The 14229-nt window shown below is 42.0% G+C and overlaps 1 protein-coding gene across 1 annotated transcript in view; it reads right to left on the reverse strand.

Annotated features, from left to right (window-relative positions):
• Nucleotides 1-14229, reverse strand: part of LOC139218293 (enolase-phosphatase E1-like) — a 28351-nt gene that overhangs the window by 13034 nt on the left and 1088 nt on the right. The window contains exons 2-11 of the mRNA XM_070849857.1: nt 9081-9287; nt 7414-7464; nt 6016-6141; nt 5898-5924; nt 5093-5119; nt 4171-4445; nt 4063-4113; nt 1791-3747; nt 1332-1454; nt 71-292 (exon numbers count right to left, since the gene is read on the reverse strand). Of these exons, the coding sequence (XP_070705958.1) occupies nt 71-292; nt 1332-1454; nt 1791-3747; nt 4063-4113; nt 4171-4445; nt 5093-5119; nt 5898-5924; nt 6016-6141; nt 7414-7464; nt 9081-9287 (3066 nt within the window). The remainder of the gene's footprint in view (nt 1-70; nt 293-1331; nt 1455-1790; nt 3748-4062; nt 4114-4170; nt 4446-5092; nt 5120-5897; nt 5925-6015; nt 6142-7413; nt 7465-9080; nt 9288-14229) is intronic.

The raw sequence follows: 14229 nt of genomic DNA on the forward strand, positions 1-14229 counted from the left end.
AGAGCAGGAAGGTGAAACAACGGTGACGGTTTATGTGATGAGACAGCTGTAACTGTCCTCCCTCTCTGACCTGCAGCCTCAGCAGCCTTCGCTGCTGCTTCTTCTTCAGGTTCAGGCACAGGTTTGATCACATCCACCGTCGCCTTCTCCTCGTCGTCGTCGTCTTCATCGTACTCCTCTTTTTTGTCTTCGGGTTCGTCTACGCTTTTCTGGGGTTCAGCTGTCGGATCTCCCTCATCCTCCTCCTCTTCCTCCTCATCCTCAGGAGCAGCAGCAGCAGGCTGGCTTGTACCTGAGGGGGAAAGAGGTTTAAACACAGCAGCTGATCAAACTCATGTGTCACAGTTAGAGACCTTTGAACGAAGAGTAGTCACAGCTATTTATCCTAAATCACTAAAAGTGATGTGTTAAATGCTTAAAAAAAGAGCACTGTAGTATAATTCAGTTAAAACTATAGTGCATTATATTTATTTATTATTTTTCTCATTTAATTAGATTTACGTCCTTAGAGTTTTTTCCTTTCTTGTATGTCTGTCTTCATCTGTGCAGAGCCTGTTCACTTTGTTCTTCTCTGATTTGTTCAAAAATTAATTAATTGACAATAAAATATTGAAAGAAAAAAAAAAAACTACAGTGCATTGGGGCAATGAAAAGAGTTCTGAGGGTCTTTGATAATGAAGACTTAGATAATAAAAGTCTAGATAATTAATTTAATGTAATAGAAGTGTTTTTTTTAATCTATTTCATGTCTTTTTATATTAAATCTACATGAATGTAATCTACCTATGGTGAAAAAACATCTAATGTAGCATCAAGAAACAAATGTCCAAAATAACGGTGGCTTAGCTGAACCACTCAGTTCTTTATGTTATTTATTTTATTTTTATTTACATGCACCAATTTGAGGATTGCAGTCTTTGGTGTCTTATTAATGACATAGTGGTGTAGATGACAGACTAAGTATGGAGTAAAGTTTGACTGTGAAAAAGTTCAACAAAAGGTTTGATTAGATTACATTTCTGCGTAATTTTAAGTTTCACATGTGCAAAACTTTAAAAATATAGGATCTTATAGGGGATAAAACATGAAACTGACACACCGAGAATGAATGGTGCTCGACTCACATTAGATATTGTTATTATTGGTGTCACATTTCCCTTAAAAACTCCAAATATCAAATGTAAATACTTAAAATGACCCTGAAAATGTGTAGAATCCCACATATATATATATAAAAAAACAGTTTACTGACATGCTGAATGAGTCCTGATCCGCTCCTCTTGTGTTTCTGTGTGTACGAGCAGGTTTCATGGTAAAAGTGTGACACTCACTAATTTCAGCCTCCTCTGATTTGTCTTCATCAGAAGCCGGTTTGACGTCGTCCTCGTCCTCGCCGGCGTCTTCCTCAGTCTTTACTGCCTCCTCCTGGACGCTGAGCGCTGCTGCAGTAACAGCTGACACAGTTTGATCACTCAGCCGGTGCACAAAAAGTGAAAAGTGATAAAAAGACTAAAATACACTAAATTATTTCTGATTATTATCCTGATAAAACATGATTTATTACTATTTGATACATTAAAACAAATGTATCTTATAAACTAGATGTGTATAAAACATTAAATAAATGTAAACAGATAATAAAGTGTATTATTCCTGTGATGTATTGATCTAATATTGATTTAGAGGGTTCGTTTAACTGTTTGTCTCTGCAGCCAATCAGAAACAAGCATCTTCTCTGGCTCTATCACTCAAAAGGAGAGTAATCAATAATCAATAATGCTGGACGATACCTGCCAGCAAGGTGTCGTCAATATCGTCATCATCATCATCATCCTCCTCCTCATCTTCGTCATCATCTTCGTCTTCCTCATCCTCGCCAGCGAAGGCCTCTTCGTCGTCTTTTTCAGCGTCAACGATTGTCTCCGTGATCTCTTTTTCGTCTTCTTGATCGAAGGCGAACTCAAACGAGCTCGTGTCGATATCTTCGTCATCTTCGTCATCATCATCGTCATCATCATCATCGTCATCGTCATCATCTTCGGTTGTGTCATAAGAGATGTCGTCACTGAACACAGTCTCTCCAGCAGACTCTTCATCCGTTTTGAGAGCAATGTCGTCATCGTCGTCTTCATCGCCTAAGACCCCGCTGTCTGTGCTCTCAAAGGGAGGAAGATCGACTCCCTCCTCCTCCTCCTCCTCTTCCTCCTCTTTCTCCTCTTTATCATCATCATCATCATCATCATCATGGATTTCCTCTTCAGTGACATCAGGTTTGTGATCATCATCGTCGTCTTCATCATCGAGGTCAACGTGGACGTCTGTCGAGAGGTCGATGTCGAGATCTTCTTCATCTTTGTCCTCTTCATCGTCTTCATCGTCTGCAAAGTGGTCAGAGGAGGCAACAGATACGTCCTCGTCTGATTGGTCCAGATCATCATCATCATCATCATCATCCTCATCCTCATCAGTGTCTTCAGCATCTTTGACGTCTTCCTCCAGGTGCTCTTCATCATCATCATCATCATCATCGTCGTCTTTGGTAAGAGGTAAAGGAAGAAGGTCTTCCTCCTCCGCGAGTTTAAGATAATCAACTTCATCATCTTCATCATCCTCACTAGCAGCAAGAATAGGAGGAAGATCAGCGTCCAGGTCTTCATCGGTGTCTTCTGCAACGACATCATCGCTATCAGACTCCTCAACACCTTCAGCTAATCTGTCATCTTCATCGTCATCATCATCATCATCATCCTCTTCCTCCTCATCAGTGGAAAGGAGTGCAGATTCGCTGATGTCTGAGGTGTCAGTGAATGCTTCGTCACTGGTGTCGTCTTCGTCGTGTTCTTCTTCGTCTTTTTCGTCATCTTCATCAGGCAGGGTTACGTCTTCGTCGCTGTCTTCGACGTCAACAGGTGCGTCGGACTCAGAATCAGGAGACACCGCTGACTCTTCATCCTCAGAGGTGGAGATAGGTTCGGGAGAAACTTCATCATCATCATCATCATCATCATCCTCAGCATCGGCGGCTGCAGGTTCCTCAGCAGACTCTTCTACATCGTCTTCATCAGCAGCATCTCCCTTCTCCTCTTCTTCCTCCTCCTCATCATCATCTTCGTCTGCCTCCTCTTCTGCTGCTTCCTCTTTCACTTCATCTGCATCATCGTCATCATCATCTTCAACTGCTGCTGCTGCCTCAGGTTCCTTCTCATCTTCCTCATCTTCATCCTCCTCTTGCTCAACCTCAGCAGCTGCCTCCTCTTCCTCCTCTTCATCAGCAGCTGCTTCAACTACCTCTATCTCTTCCTTCACCTCTTCCGTCACTTCCTCTCCTTCCTCCTCCACCATCTTTTCTCCCTCCTCCTCTTCATCCTCCTCCTCTTCTGCTTCTTCAGCCTCCTCCTCTTCATCCTCCTCCTCTTCTGCTTCTTCAGCCTCCTCCTTTTCTTCCTCCTCTTCCTCCTCCACCCCCTCCACAACTTCTGCCCCCTCCTCTTCTTCTTCCTCCTCCTCTTTCTCCTCCTCCACTCCTTCATCCTCCTCCTCCTCATCAACCCCCTCCACAGCTTCTGCCCCCTCCTCCTCTTCTTCCTCCTCCTCTTTCTCCTCTTCCACTCCTTCATCCTCCTCCCCCTCCTCCTCCTCAACCCCCTCCACAGTCTCTGCCCCCTTCTCCTCTTCTTCCTCCTCCTCTTCCTCCTCCACCCCCTCAACAACTTCTGCCCCCTCCTCCTCTTCCTCCTCTTCCTTCTCCTCCTCCACAGTTTCTGCTCCCTCTTCTTCTTCTTCTTCTTCCTCTTCAACTCCTCCTGCCTCCTCCTCCTCTCCTTCCTCCTCCTCCTCCTCAACTTCTTCCTCCACCTCAACTCCTTCCTCCTCCACTCCTTCAGCTTCCTCCCCCTCCACTCCTCCTTCTTCCTCCTCCTCCTCTTCTTCCTCCTCTCCTTCCTCCTCCTCTCCTACAGCTTCCTCCTCCTCGACTCCTCCTTCCTCCTCCTCCTCCTCCTCCTCCTCCTCCTCCACCTCAACTCCTTCCTCCTCCACTCCTTCAGCTTCCTCCCCCTCCACTCCTCCCTCTTCCTCCTCCTCCTCTTCTTCCTCCTCTCCTTCCTCCTCTTCCTCAACTCCTTCCTCCTCCTCTCCTACAGCTTCCTCCTCCTCCTCCTCCTCCTCCACCTCCTCTCCTTCCTCCTCCTCTCCTTCTTCCTCCTCATACTCTTCCTCCTCCTCATACTCCTCCTCATACTCCTCATACTCCTCCTCATACTCTTCCTCCTCCTCCTCCTCCTCATACTCCTCTAGTTCTTCCTCCTCTTCTGCATACTCTTCCTCCTCAGCCTCCTCAGCAGCTTCCACTCCGTCTCCCTCCTCTCCCTCCTCCTCTCCCACCTCTTCATCTTCCTCCACAACTTCAACTGCCGGTAGGTTTGTCTTTGCTTGCATCCCTATAACTATAAAAACATATTAGTGTTACTCTAATTATCACTGTGATGTTTTTATACAGTGAACATCAATCAGAAACAGATTACTGACGTACTTTAGTAAAACATAAATCTACAACATTAGTGGAATTAATAAAAAAAAAATGTTTTTATCAAATTATTATATTATAACAGTGATATGGAAAATGTGCACAGTTGCTTGTTTGCACATTCAGCAGATAAAGAAAAGCAATAATTTGTCTCTGACCAACTAGAAAATGCAAGTTCACAATCATTCACTCTCCTTTTTGATCTGTTTTGGTCTCCACCAACTCCTGAGGGACAAACCTGGCTCTTTACGCTTCACTATGTGGAGGCTGTAGCTAAAAGAATGAGGTGAAAGATGCTAAAGCGCTGCATGGAGCTGAGGGAAGCTGCAGAGTCGGGGGGATTATTCTTCATAGGTTTGTCAATACGTCATTTGATCCATTTTTAGGAGTAAAACTATTGATTAGTGCAGCTTTAAGAGTGAGGCAAACACTGATGTAATGGCTACAGTACCTAATACATGTGAAGTGTAAGAGGATGCAAGCAGTTTCTGAACCAGCATCCAATATATCTATCCGAGTCTGAACAATCAGGCTCGAATATGAATGAGCCAAAGAAGAGGTGCATACCTTTACTTCGGGATGGTAGAAATTCTCCTAGAACACAGAGAGACAAATGCAATCAGAGACATAACAGAACAAAACTACAGATTCAACTGGATCAAACATGTTATTCCAAGCCACATATTGTCAGTATGAGTAGCTCAGTGGAAGCAGTTATTGTAGAGAGTTAGTGAGAAACACACAAGCTTCTTATGGGACAAATGATTAAAGTGGCAGAATAAGAATCAACACATACCTTTGACTACTGTGATTTATTGTTGTTGCCTCATTACTCTACTGTTACAAGGGTACTGGATTATTTCTGTTAATCCACACGCTCATGGAGAAATAGTGGTCATAAAATACCTTTCGCTTTCTTAATCTTCACCTCCACTTCCTCCTCCACCTCCTCCTCCTCCAACCATCTTGAATCTTTGAGATCGTTCATACATCAAGTCAGCGTGAAACTATCACAATAACAAACATCAAATCTCTGGCAGTGTTGTCGCCTAGATCCACGTCTGTCTTCCTACAGTCCCTGATCACATTGTACATGTATGTGTACATGTATAACTCCATTATCCACCCACTGATTTCACACATCAAAGAGTTTGTCTTGTAAAGTCAAGTTCATCCTATATGTTTATTTTAGGTGGAATAGAAATCTTCAGTGGCTGCAGCTGCCTCCTATTGTACGCTCAAAAAAAAAAAAGAATAATATAAAGAACAGCACTTGTAATGCAGTGCGGCATGAACAAGACATTCATAGCAGCGAGCATCTCATTATCTGCAGCAAGAGGATGATAGCAACAGGAAGTACATCAATACAAACCTTTTTTTCTCACTGCGTATAGATTTCCTAGAGAAGAGAAGAGGGGAAAGAGTAAGAGCTCTTTGTGGCTTCATGGGATGCACTCTTTGGTTTTCTAACACCTGTGGAGCCACCGTACCTTCGTCTTCTTCAGGAGCGATCAAGTTGGCAGCAAAATTTAACAACACACTGAGGACGTTTGCTGATTCCTCCACGGCGTCGTTCACCGCCTTCATGGGGTCTGAGCCGATCTTGCTGAGGCCGACTGGTGGAGCAGAGACGGGAGCGGAGGCACACAAACACACCAGTTGATTTAGTCACTCATTTAGTTTGACTGAAGTTTGGTTTCCTTGCCAAACATATCCAATATCAGTAAGAGTTCCTGGACTCTTACTCATAACATTTTCTCAGTGCAGACGAGGCTCTCATTCCTCTGCAATGAGGAAATGCCCGAAAACATAAACTCTGGAGCGGAGGGTTAACCTGGGGTGGGGCCACATATCAAAAAGCTGCAATCTGGATTTCAAGTATTGATCAATATTGTAATAGGAGCAGGGATCACCCACCTTTCCAGTTTAACCACAGCAAACGGCCTTCGACATTACATTACAAAGCAGTGGAAAAATCACTTTGACCCTCTTTCATCAAGTTATTATTCATGGGTTCTAATCTGTGTCTAACACAATATTGATTCTCAATTAATCATTTAGCTTCAAATTAAACAGAGAGTGTTCCAGTGCTTGCATACAAACTTGTCTGATGAAGGAGGACCGGTGAAAACACTTTTAAAACATGGTTCATTTGGAATCAGGGCAGCTGATCTGAATCCCAAAGAGAGGTTTAGAGTCAAGTTTCAGAAAAAAGGAAGAAAACTAAATGTATAATTAGTTGTAAACTAGTTTGTCCTCAGGGAATGGTTTTGTTTATCACAGTTTTCCGGCCCTGAATGCAACCAGATCTATCCGCAGAAGAAGCAACAGGCAAAATAAATTCAGAGAAATACAGAAAAATAATAGAGCAGAAAAAAATACAGCCATAAGATGAATTTCAAGGCCAGAAATTTCAAATGAGATTAATTTGGATTGTTTCTCCGGATAGCCTCCAGGACTGATTTGGCAAATCAAGCTCATCTGAAATTGTTCTAAAAGCTTCAAAATATTTTTTTCCTTAAAATAAAATCAAGATATATTGGAGCCTTTATTTCTTCGCACACAATCTACTGCAGGTGACATAAAAGACACAGGATGAACATGCTAAACAGACATCAGAAATATCTCCTCTGCACAAACCAAACTACAAACTATCCTTAACGTCATGTTACTGTATATCTGAATCGAATACTATCAACGCCAACGTCAGACAGAGATGCAGAAACAAACCAGCGTGTGCTGCATCGTGCAGACTCGGCTGTGAAGGCCCGTCTAACATTGAAAGCCAATATTAGCAGTCAATGTTAGATAATTGGTAGTTTTTTTTTAGCAGCGACTTTAGAGAAAGCTGGTGGTCTGAGGAGTTAGTAGCAGATAAAGTGCCTTGCCTCTACGGCCTGATTCCTTTAACACCTTCCTGACGGCAGGAGGTGGACGACCTGGTTGGATGAGAAACACAGTGGCAATAAGCAGAGGTATTTAAGCACAGTGGTGAGGCTACAAGAGGGGAGGGGAGGGGAGGGGAAGAAGAGAGAGGTGATGTTAAATAAAGTGTTCACACTGTGACGGCATGATGGCGATTAGGAGTACTGCCTGTGACGTGAAGGTTAATCTATTCTGCGTCAGAAAGAACAAAGGAGACATTGATATTTCTCTAAATATCAATGCACTCATTGGTTTGTTCTCCTGTGCTTTTGTCTTTTCTCTCAAGATGAAATGATGGATTTGAAATCTATTTAATTAGCAATATTACAGTCTACAGGAAAATGTATGTATTTTCTATGTTTTGGGTTCGATGGTTTAGTTTCTAGAACGACTTTCTATCAGTTTCCAGCGAGGATCATTATGTAAGAACTCAGCATTAAGGGAAGATGTACATGTTAGTGTTAGAAAACTGAGTGAGGCTGAACACAACAGAAACGAATGGATGATTTGGAAGCATTGTTCGTTTTAATGTTGTGAGGAAAAATGGAGCCAATGCTTCCTACTTAGTTGTGTCGCTGTTACTGAGGAACAAATGGACGAGTGAAGTTAGTACATTTTATACCAGGGAAGTTCAATTTAGCTGGACAACAAACAGAGATACATAAAACATCAATACAAAAATATATAACAATATATTTAACTCTATCTTCTTTATGTCAAAATGAAAAGGCCCCATAGAGGAAGAGATCCTTACCGTCACTACTTTCTGGTTTTATCTCTTTAAATGAGCCCATTTCTGTGCTCCACTATTAAACAGTCAAACAGCACCAACTACCCTGCATCAGACTAACTTGCTTGGTTGTGGTTCATTAAAACATGGTGCGCATTTTCTGCCAAGAGCGAACACAAACCGCCCGTTCAGCCTGAGGATGGACTGTCGACTGTTGGCCACTTGAGAAGCCTGCCAACATGAAGCTGCTGGCATGACAGCAAAAACAGTCCACTTGTAGCTATGATAGATTTAATCATCAGTAGCAGGGTGCATTTCTCACTATATAAACATAAATAAAGTATAATATCTTCATCTATACATCTTAATAAACTGCCACTGCCTGCAGAAACACTGCCTGTTTGACATTAAGCTGTTTTAAAGGCAGCTCATAGTTAAAGATAAACAGCTGCTGCTTTTATAAATCAGATTTTCAGTTAAAGAAAGAAATATTGAGAGAAGTGTTCAAGTGTGTATTGACCTATATCTGAGTCACCGTCAGTTATCATCATGGGCTCACAGCAATAAACTTAAAGAGCAGCAGCGAGGGGTGTAAGGAAGTGAGAATTATTGTTTTGCCCTGGGTTTTGCCTCTCAGGCTACACACAGGCTGCTCTGTCTTATAATAAAGGTCAATAATGAGTAATTTACTGACCAAATACACTTTATAATCATGATTGATGATCTGTAAGTCCAGTTTTAAATCCTTAAGAAGCTGTCCTGCACTCATAGTGTACAACATATTGTTTCAGTTGCATCAGTCTGACTTGACTGGCTGTAAAAAAAAAAAAAAAGTGAAAGCTGGCTGCACCATATTTAGTCCTTCTTCAGAGCTCGGACAATGGGCAGACTTCCCCTTACCTGAAACGGTCTTGTAGTCCATCAGATCAAACATGATGACAAAAACACAAGACCACGTAATGATGAGAGCCAGAACCAAGATCCAGGCCAGCGGGGAGCTGAACGTGGAGTGGAGGTCATCTGCAAAAGTTTTCTTAGGGACTCTTGGGTGAGACCCGGCGTCTCCATTCTTAGTGTCAATGACCATGGTGGTGGTGGTCGACCGCGCTGAGGAGCACAGACACTGTGATTAGATGTGATGCAGGACACAAGACCTCCTACACAATCATTTCTTCATATTCCAGGAAAATCAGTGAATCTACATCATGTTTTCTCCACTGGAGCGACACCATAGAGGCACTTTATCGGAGTTTATCCACCATAGGGGCATCAAAGAGGGCACTATAGCTATGTGGTGCAGTCTGAATAGTTATTAGTAATAGAAGTGGTAGTAGTGGTATTGTGTCAGTTATCCTAGGCCTTATAGATATAAATGTGGTGGACAAAAAAAGACCCTTAGAAACACCTCTTACACCACAACACAGTCTGAAAACCCCAAATAAAATAAATGAAGACCTCTTTGTGTTTGTTGAAACCTTCATGAAGGTTGGATTTGCTGCAGGATGCATTTATATGCTGTTGGATTAATTTGCCTGCCTAATAAACTGGCAGCTTATAGCCATGATCTTTCCAGAAGTGTGCAGGATGTGTTGTGATATACAGAGAGACACATCTTTACAGAGGCCTCGCTCCATTTCAGCATCCCCGGATCAAACTACACACTCATTTAATCTATCCAGCATCATTTTTGACAGTACACTGCCTAAAGCTGTGGGCCTGTAGTTTTCTAGGCTGCATACTTAACCAGCTTTTTTCCTCTTGTTGAATAATGTACTAATAATGTTGTCGCTATAACTCACCAATGTTGTCTGCTCTGAAAACTGCAAATCTACGTTGCATGATAGAGATGTTTCACAATAAATAACATTAGGATTCATTTGGAAACATGTTGCTGTAAACCTGACAAATGAAGGCCCAACATTCACTGACATTTTGGAGCCAGTAGACCTAAAGTATAGCCTGCTTCATCGTCTATCTTCCTCTAAATGGGACCATAACTTACTAAATAAACATCCTGCTGTATTCAAGAAGACTGTAAACTAGTAATTGAGACCATAAACATCAGGGAAGTATTTACTTTACACACTTAGAGACACTTTATACTTTTACACTTTGCATTTTGTATTTAACTTTTGTATTGTTGCGTCAACTCTGTACTGTACTCTGGATCAATAAAGTTGATCTTATCTTATCTTATCTTATCTTACCAAAATGTATTGGAATGCGGCCCACACATGGAAGATGTGCTGGACTGTGTTGTACTTCTTAGTCTCACCACTAGGTGGAGTGACTGTCTTGAACAAGGCAGCTTCTCCATAAAATGAGTAACCGAAGAAGAAATGTGCTACAGGTGACCCAAAATGGCAGATTTAAGGAATCGTGAGAGAGCAGGTGAGTGTAGAAAGTTTCAGACGCGGTGTGCAATGTGAGAACAGCCTAAAGAGCACCACGACGGGTGAGGGTGTTTTTGAAGCTGTGCCAGGTGCAGTTGGCATGATGGGACTTAAATGGGACGAGCTGTGTGGAGGTACGACGGGATGGAGCTCCAGCTGGGACAGGTGAGCGCAAAGGAATGGCCTCTACGGTGTCCGCCGAGGGCCAAGAAAGTTGAGGTAAGGCTGCTCTACCATTCTCATGTGCACTGGCTCAGTCGTGGCATCTGTGCTGCAGCAGTTTCATTCCCAGAGATTAGAAATCGACCAGTTTTGGAGAGAGATAGATAGATAGATAGATAGATAGATAGATAGATAGATAGATAGACAGATAGACAGATAGATAGATAGATAGAAATACTTTATTGATCCCTGGGGGGAAATTCTGGTGTTACAATAGTAAAGAAGTAAAAGTGACCACCACCATGAATACAAACAAGAGAAATAAGCAAAATAAAAATATACAAAATGTTGCAGGTAAAATGATAAATACAAAGTGTAATATAGACTATAAACACTACGTGCAGAGTAAACCAGACAGAGTGCAGAGAAGGAGCGACCTCTTCATGAGCTCAGTGACCCTCTCTGGTTGGCATGTTTAGTGGATCTCACTGATCACCTGAACACACTGAACAACAGCCTGCAAGGTAAAGAGCAGCTTGGACCACTACTAATAAATGAAAGCCCACTAATGGAAAGGCTGTTTTTTCTTGAATCATATTCATTTATCAAGCAGAATTTACCTACATTTGATTGATTTTGCCAACTTTAATCCACTAGAGGTGAGGCGATGTACATCACCTGTAGTGGATTAAAGTTATATATACAGCTCACTTCTAGTGAGTGGTCCAGCCCTTTGGATGTTTTACTGTATGTGACCCTCAGTGAAAACAGTTTGGACACCCCTGGCCTATAGGCAGGAGGTGTGGTAAGTGGGTCAAGAACTCAAACGTTGTTTTGTGTTTTGAGTTGTACCTTTTTGTACGTTTGTCTTTTTTCCATAAAGATAATAGATTCTTTTTGTCACATAAAATCAGTCACGGTGGAGCTGCTAATGTCACTGTGGGAGTGTTGGGAGAGCTCAGGCCACCTGTTGATTCTCTTCAGCTCAGTGCTGGCAGCTACTGTAGGTTACTCTGTTACTGCTGACTCAAACAGCTTAACGGCAAACACACACACAGACACACACACAGACACACACACACACACACACACACACACACCTCTGTCTAACCTCATTACTCTGCCTCCAACAGATCAGTTCAAAATACAAGTGGCCGCACATGAAACCTCTTGGTGGCTAATGTGGGATGATTGTCATGACGTTGAACGGCTGCTGTAGGTGTGAATAAGTGTGACTGAATGTTGTTAACCACACTTTTTTTTTTTACAAGGGAATAAATAGAAAGAGAAACAAAAAACCTCCTTACACACAAACACAGTAGAATTGCTTTTTTAACCACTTGCATTGACTTTCTACCTCTCCAAAACAAGATATTTGACAGCTGCTGACCCCACTGCAATGAAACGTGATCTAGATACTCCTGATTCCTGAGGATTTTGATAGGCCCTAAATATTAATCTGGTGTCACAATCACTGTGAGATTCTCACCTTGACCAACATCGTTGTCACCGAACACACAGACAGTGTAAAACATTCATTGCAGCTGTTTTCAAATATAATCAGACTAAAAGTTAATGAACAACTTTAAATGTAACTTTATGTTGTGTTTGTATTTAAAGATTTAATGTTCAGTTGTCAGTCTTTAAGTTAAAATACACAAACTACACAAAAAGCTTGCAGATTACTGTCAAATTACCTTCAATCTGCACTCATAAACAACCAGGCTGCTATTTAAATACTGCAGAACTTCACCTCTGTGACGCAAACCGATCACAGGCTTCCTGGTTCAGCTACAGTATTCATTGACATCATGCTACACTGAGAGCAGCTCAGTTCAACCACAGTTTCCAGCTGTCTGACTATGTGGGGCCTTTTATAAGTGTTGATCACTTGGTAGATTGACTGGAGAACATGGAGGGTGAGCAGCAGCAGTTGATTGAAGAGAGTTTTGTTTCCTCTTTCAGGCTTGTGTAGATAAATTTAACCATACACACCGTGCAGTACTTGCTTCTCTAACCTAAACCTAAATTACTGACCCATGGCCATCTAGTTAAGTACTGTGTTGTGGTTTTTACATTCCTGGTTCCTGATTTTGTGGTGTTGGGCAGCACTTCCGCAAAATCACCTCAAAAACCATGGTTTAGTTTTCCCCACTGACCCGCTGACCCGTCCTGAGGTGTCACCATCAGGCCAACATTTCCACTTATGCACGAGAAATAGCTGAATCTAAATGTCCAGGATGCCATGAAAGCTTCTCCTCTGGAAAACTCCTCATATCAGATGTCAAAGTTGCACTTTTTAGGCATTATTACTGGGCACTGGAACATCATTAGCATGTCTCTTTGATGCCTCTGTTGACCACCACTTTTGAAACCCGACCCAACTCTCGGCCATCCATGCACGATTCCTCCTTTTATGGTTGACCTGTCTCCACACCGTGGATGACATTTCTGTTGTTACTTTCACTGGGTATCCGTGACGGCTCACTCATTAGGAGCTAATGGTTGCCTGTTTCGGTGGGAATACAGGGAAGTGGAGTCATAACATTTCCTTAATGAGTGCACAGAGCTGAACAAAGTGCAGCAGAGACCTTTACGATCCGGCTGGTTGAACATGGTGGTGGAGCTGTGATTCAAGCTGCTGCTTCCATGTTTCCAACTAGCATGAATGTTGTGCGTCTGCTGTAATGTGTTTAGACTGCAGATTCTCTATTTAGACTATTTAGGAGGAAATAGATTACATGTCACCACAAATAAAAAGTGCTTTCATGTCCTTAAGACTGTAATACAGTATAATATAGATCCCATAGCACTTTTTACAGATTATTTGTAATCTACCTTTTGAAAACCTTTTCCATATTTTACCACCAGGTTCTCTTAATTTTATAGTCACAACGTTGCGCTCCGCCTCACAGACATCAGTTCACTTCCCAGCTATGGATCTTGCTTTGTAAACACTCCTGACTGACCTGACTTGTTTATTCACTGAACTGTCATCACTCCCATGGTTACTCTTGAACACACTCGCTGCCAAAAACCACATGAGAGACTTCATATTCAGGAGTCTGTGAGAAGCGTTAAAGTATCAGCACCTTTTAATAGATTTTATGATGTTGACTTAACTGATCGATGCTTCTCATGTTTAATAAATGTTTTAAAGTCTGAGATAAATATTCAATAATAATGTTATCTCTGACAGGAATTAATTAATTATCCAAAATTAAAAAGGATAAAGACTCATTACCACTATTTGTTTTCTTGTAATAAGGTGATAACTAAGAGGTAATCATGAGATAACAATAGGATATAGGAAAATAGCTGCTTCAAGCTTTACAAAATAATCTCTCCACTCTTTACCAGCTTTACCCGGAGCTTTCGACCAGATGTCATGGTCCTGATCAGCAGCTGGAGTTTGTTCAGTTCTCATGTTGGTCTGAGGCGTCATCTCCAGCTCTAATAAAGACCTTGAGATTTGTTTGAAAGCTCAGGAGAAG

The sequence above is a fragment of the Pempheris klunzingeri genome, chromosome 18 (assembly GCF_042242105.1).
Source record: "Pempheris klunzingeri isolate RE-2024b chromosome 18, fPemKlu1.hap1, whole genome shotgun sequence".
In the NCBI taxonomy this organism is placed as follows: domain Eukaryota; kingdom Metazoa; phylum Chordata; class Actinopteri; order Acropomatiformes; family Pempheridae; genus Pempheris; species Pempheris klunzingeri.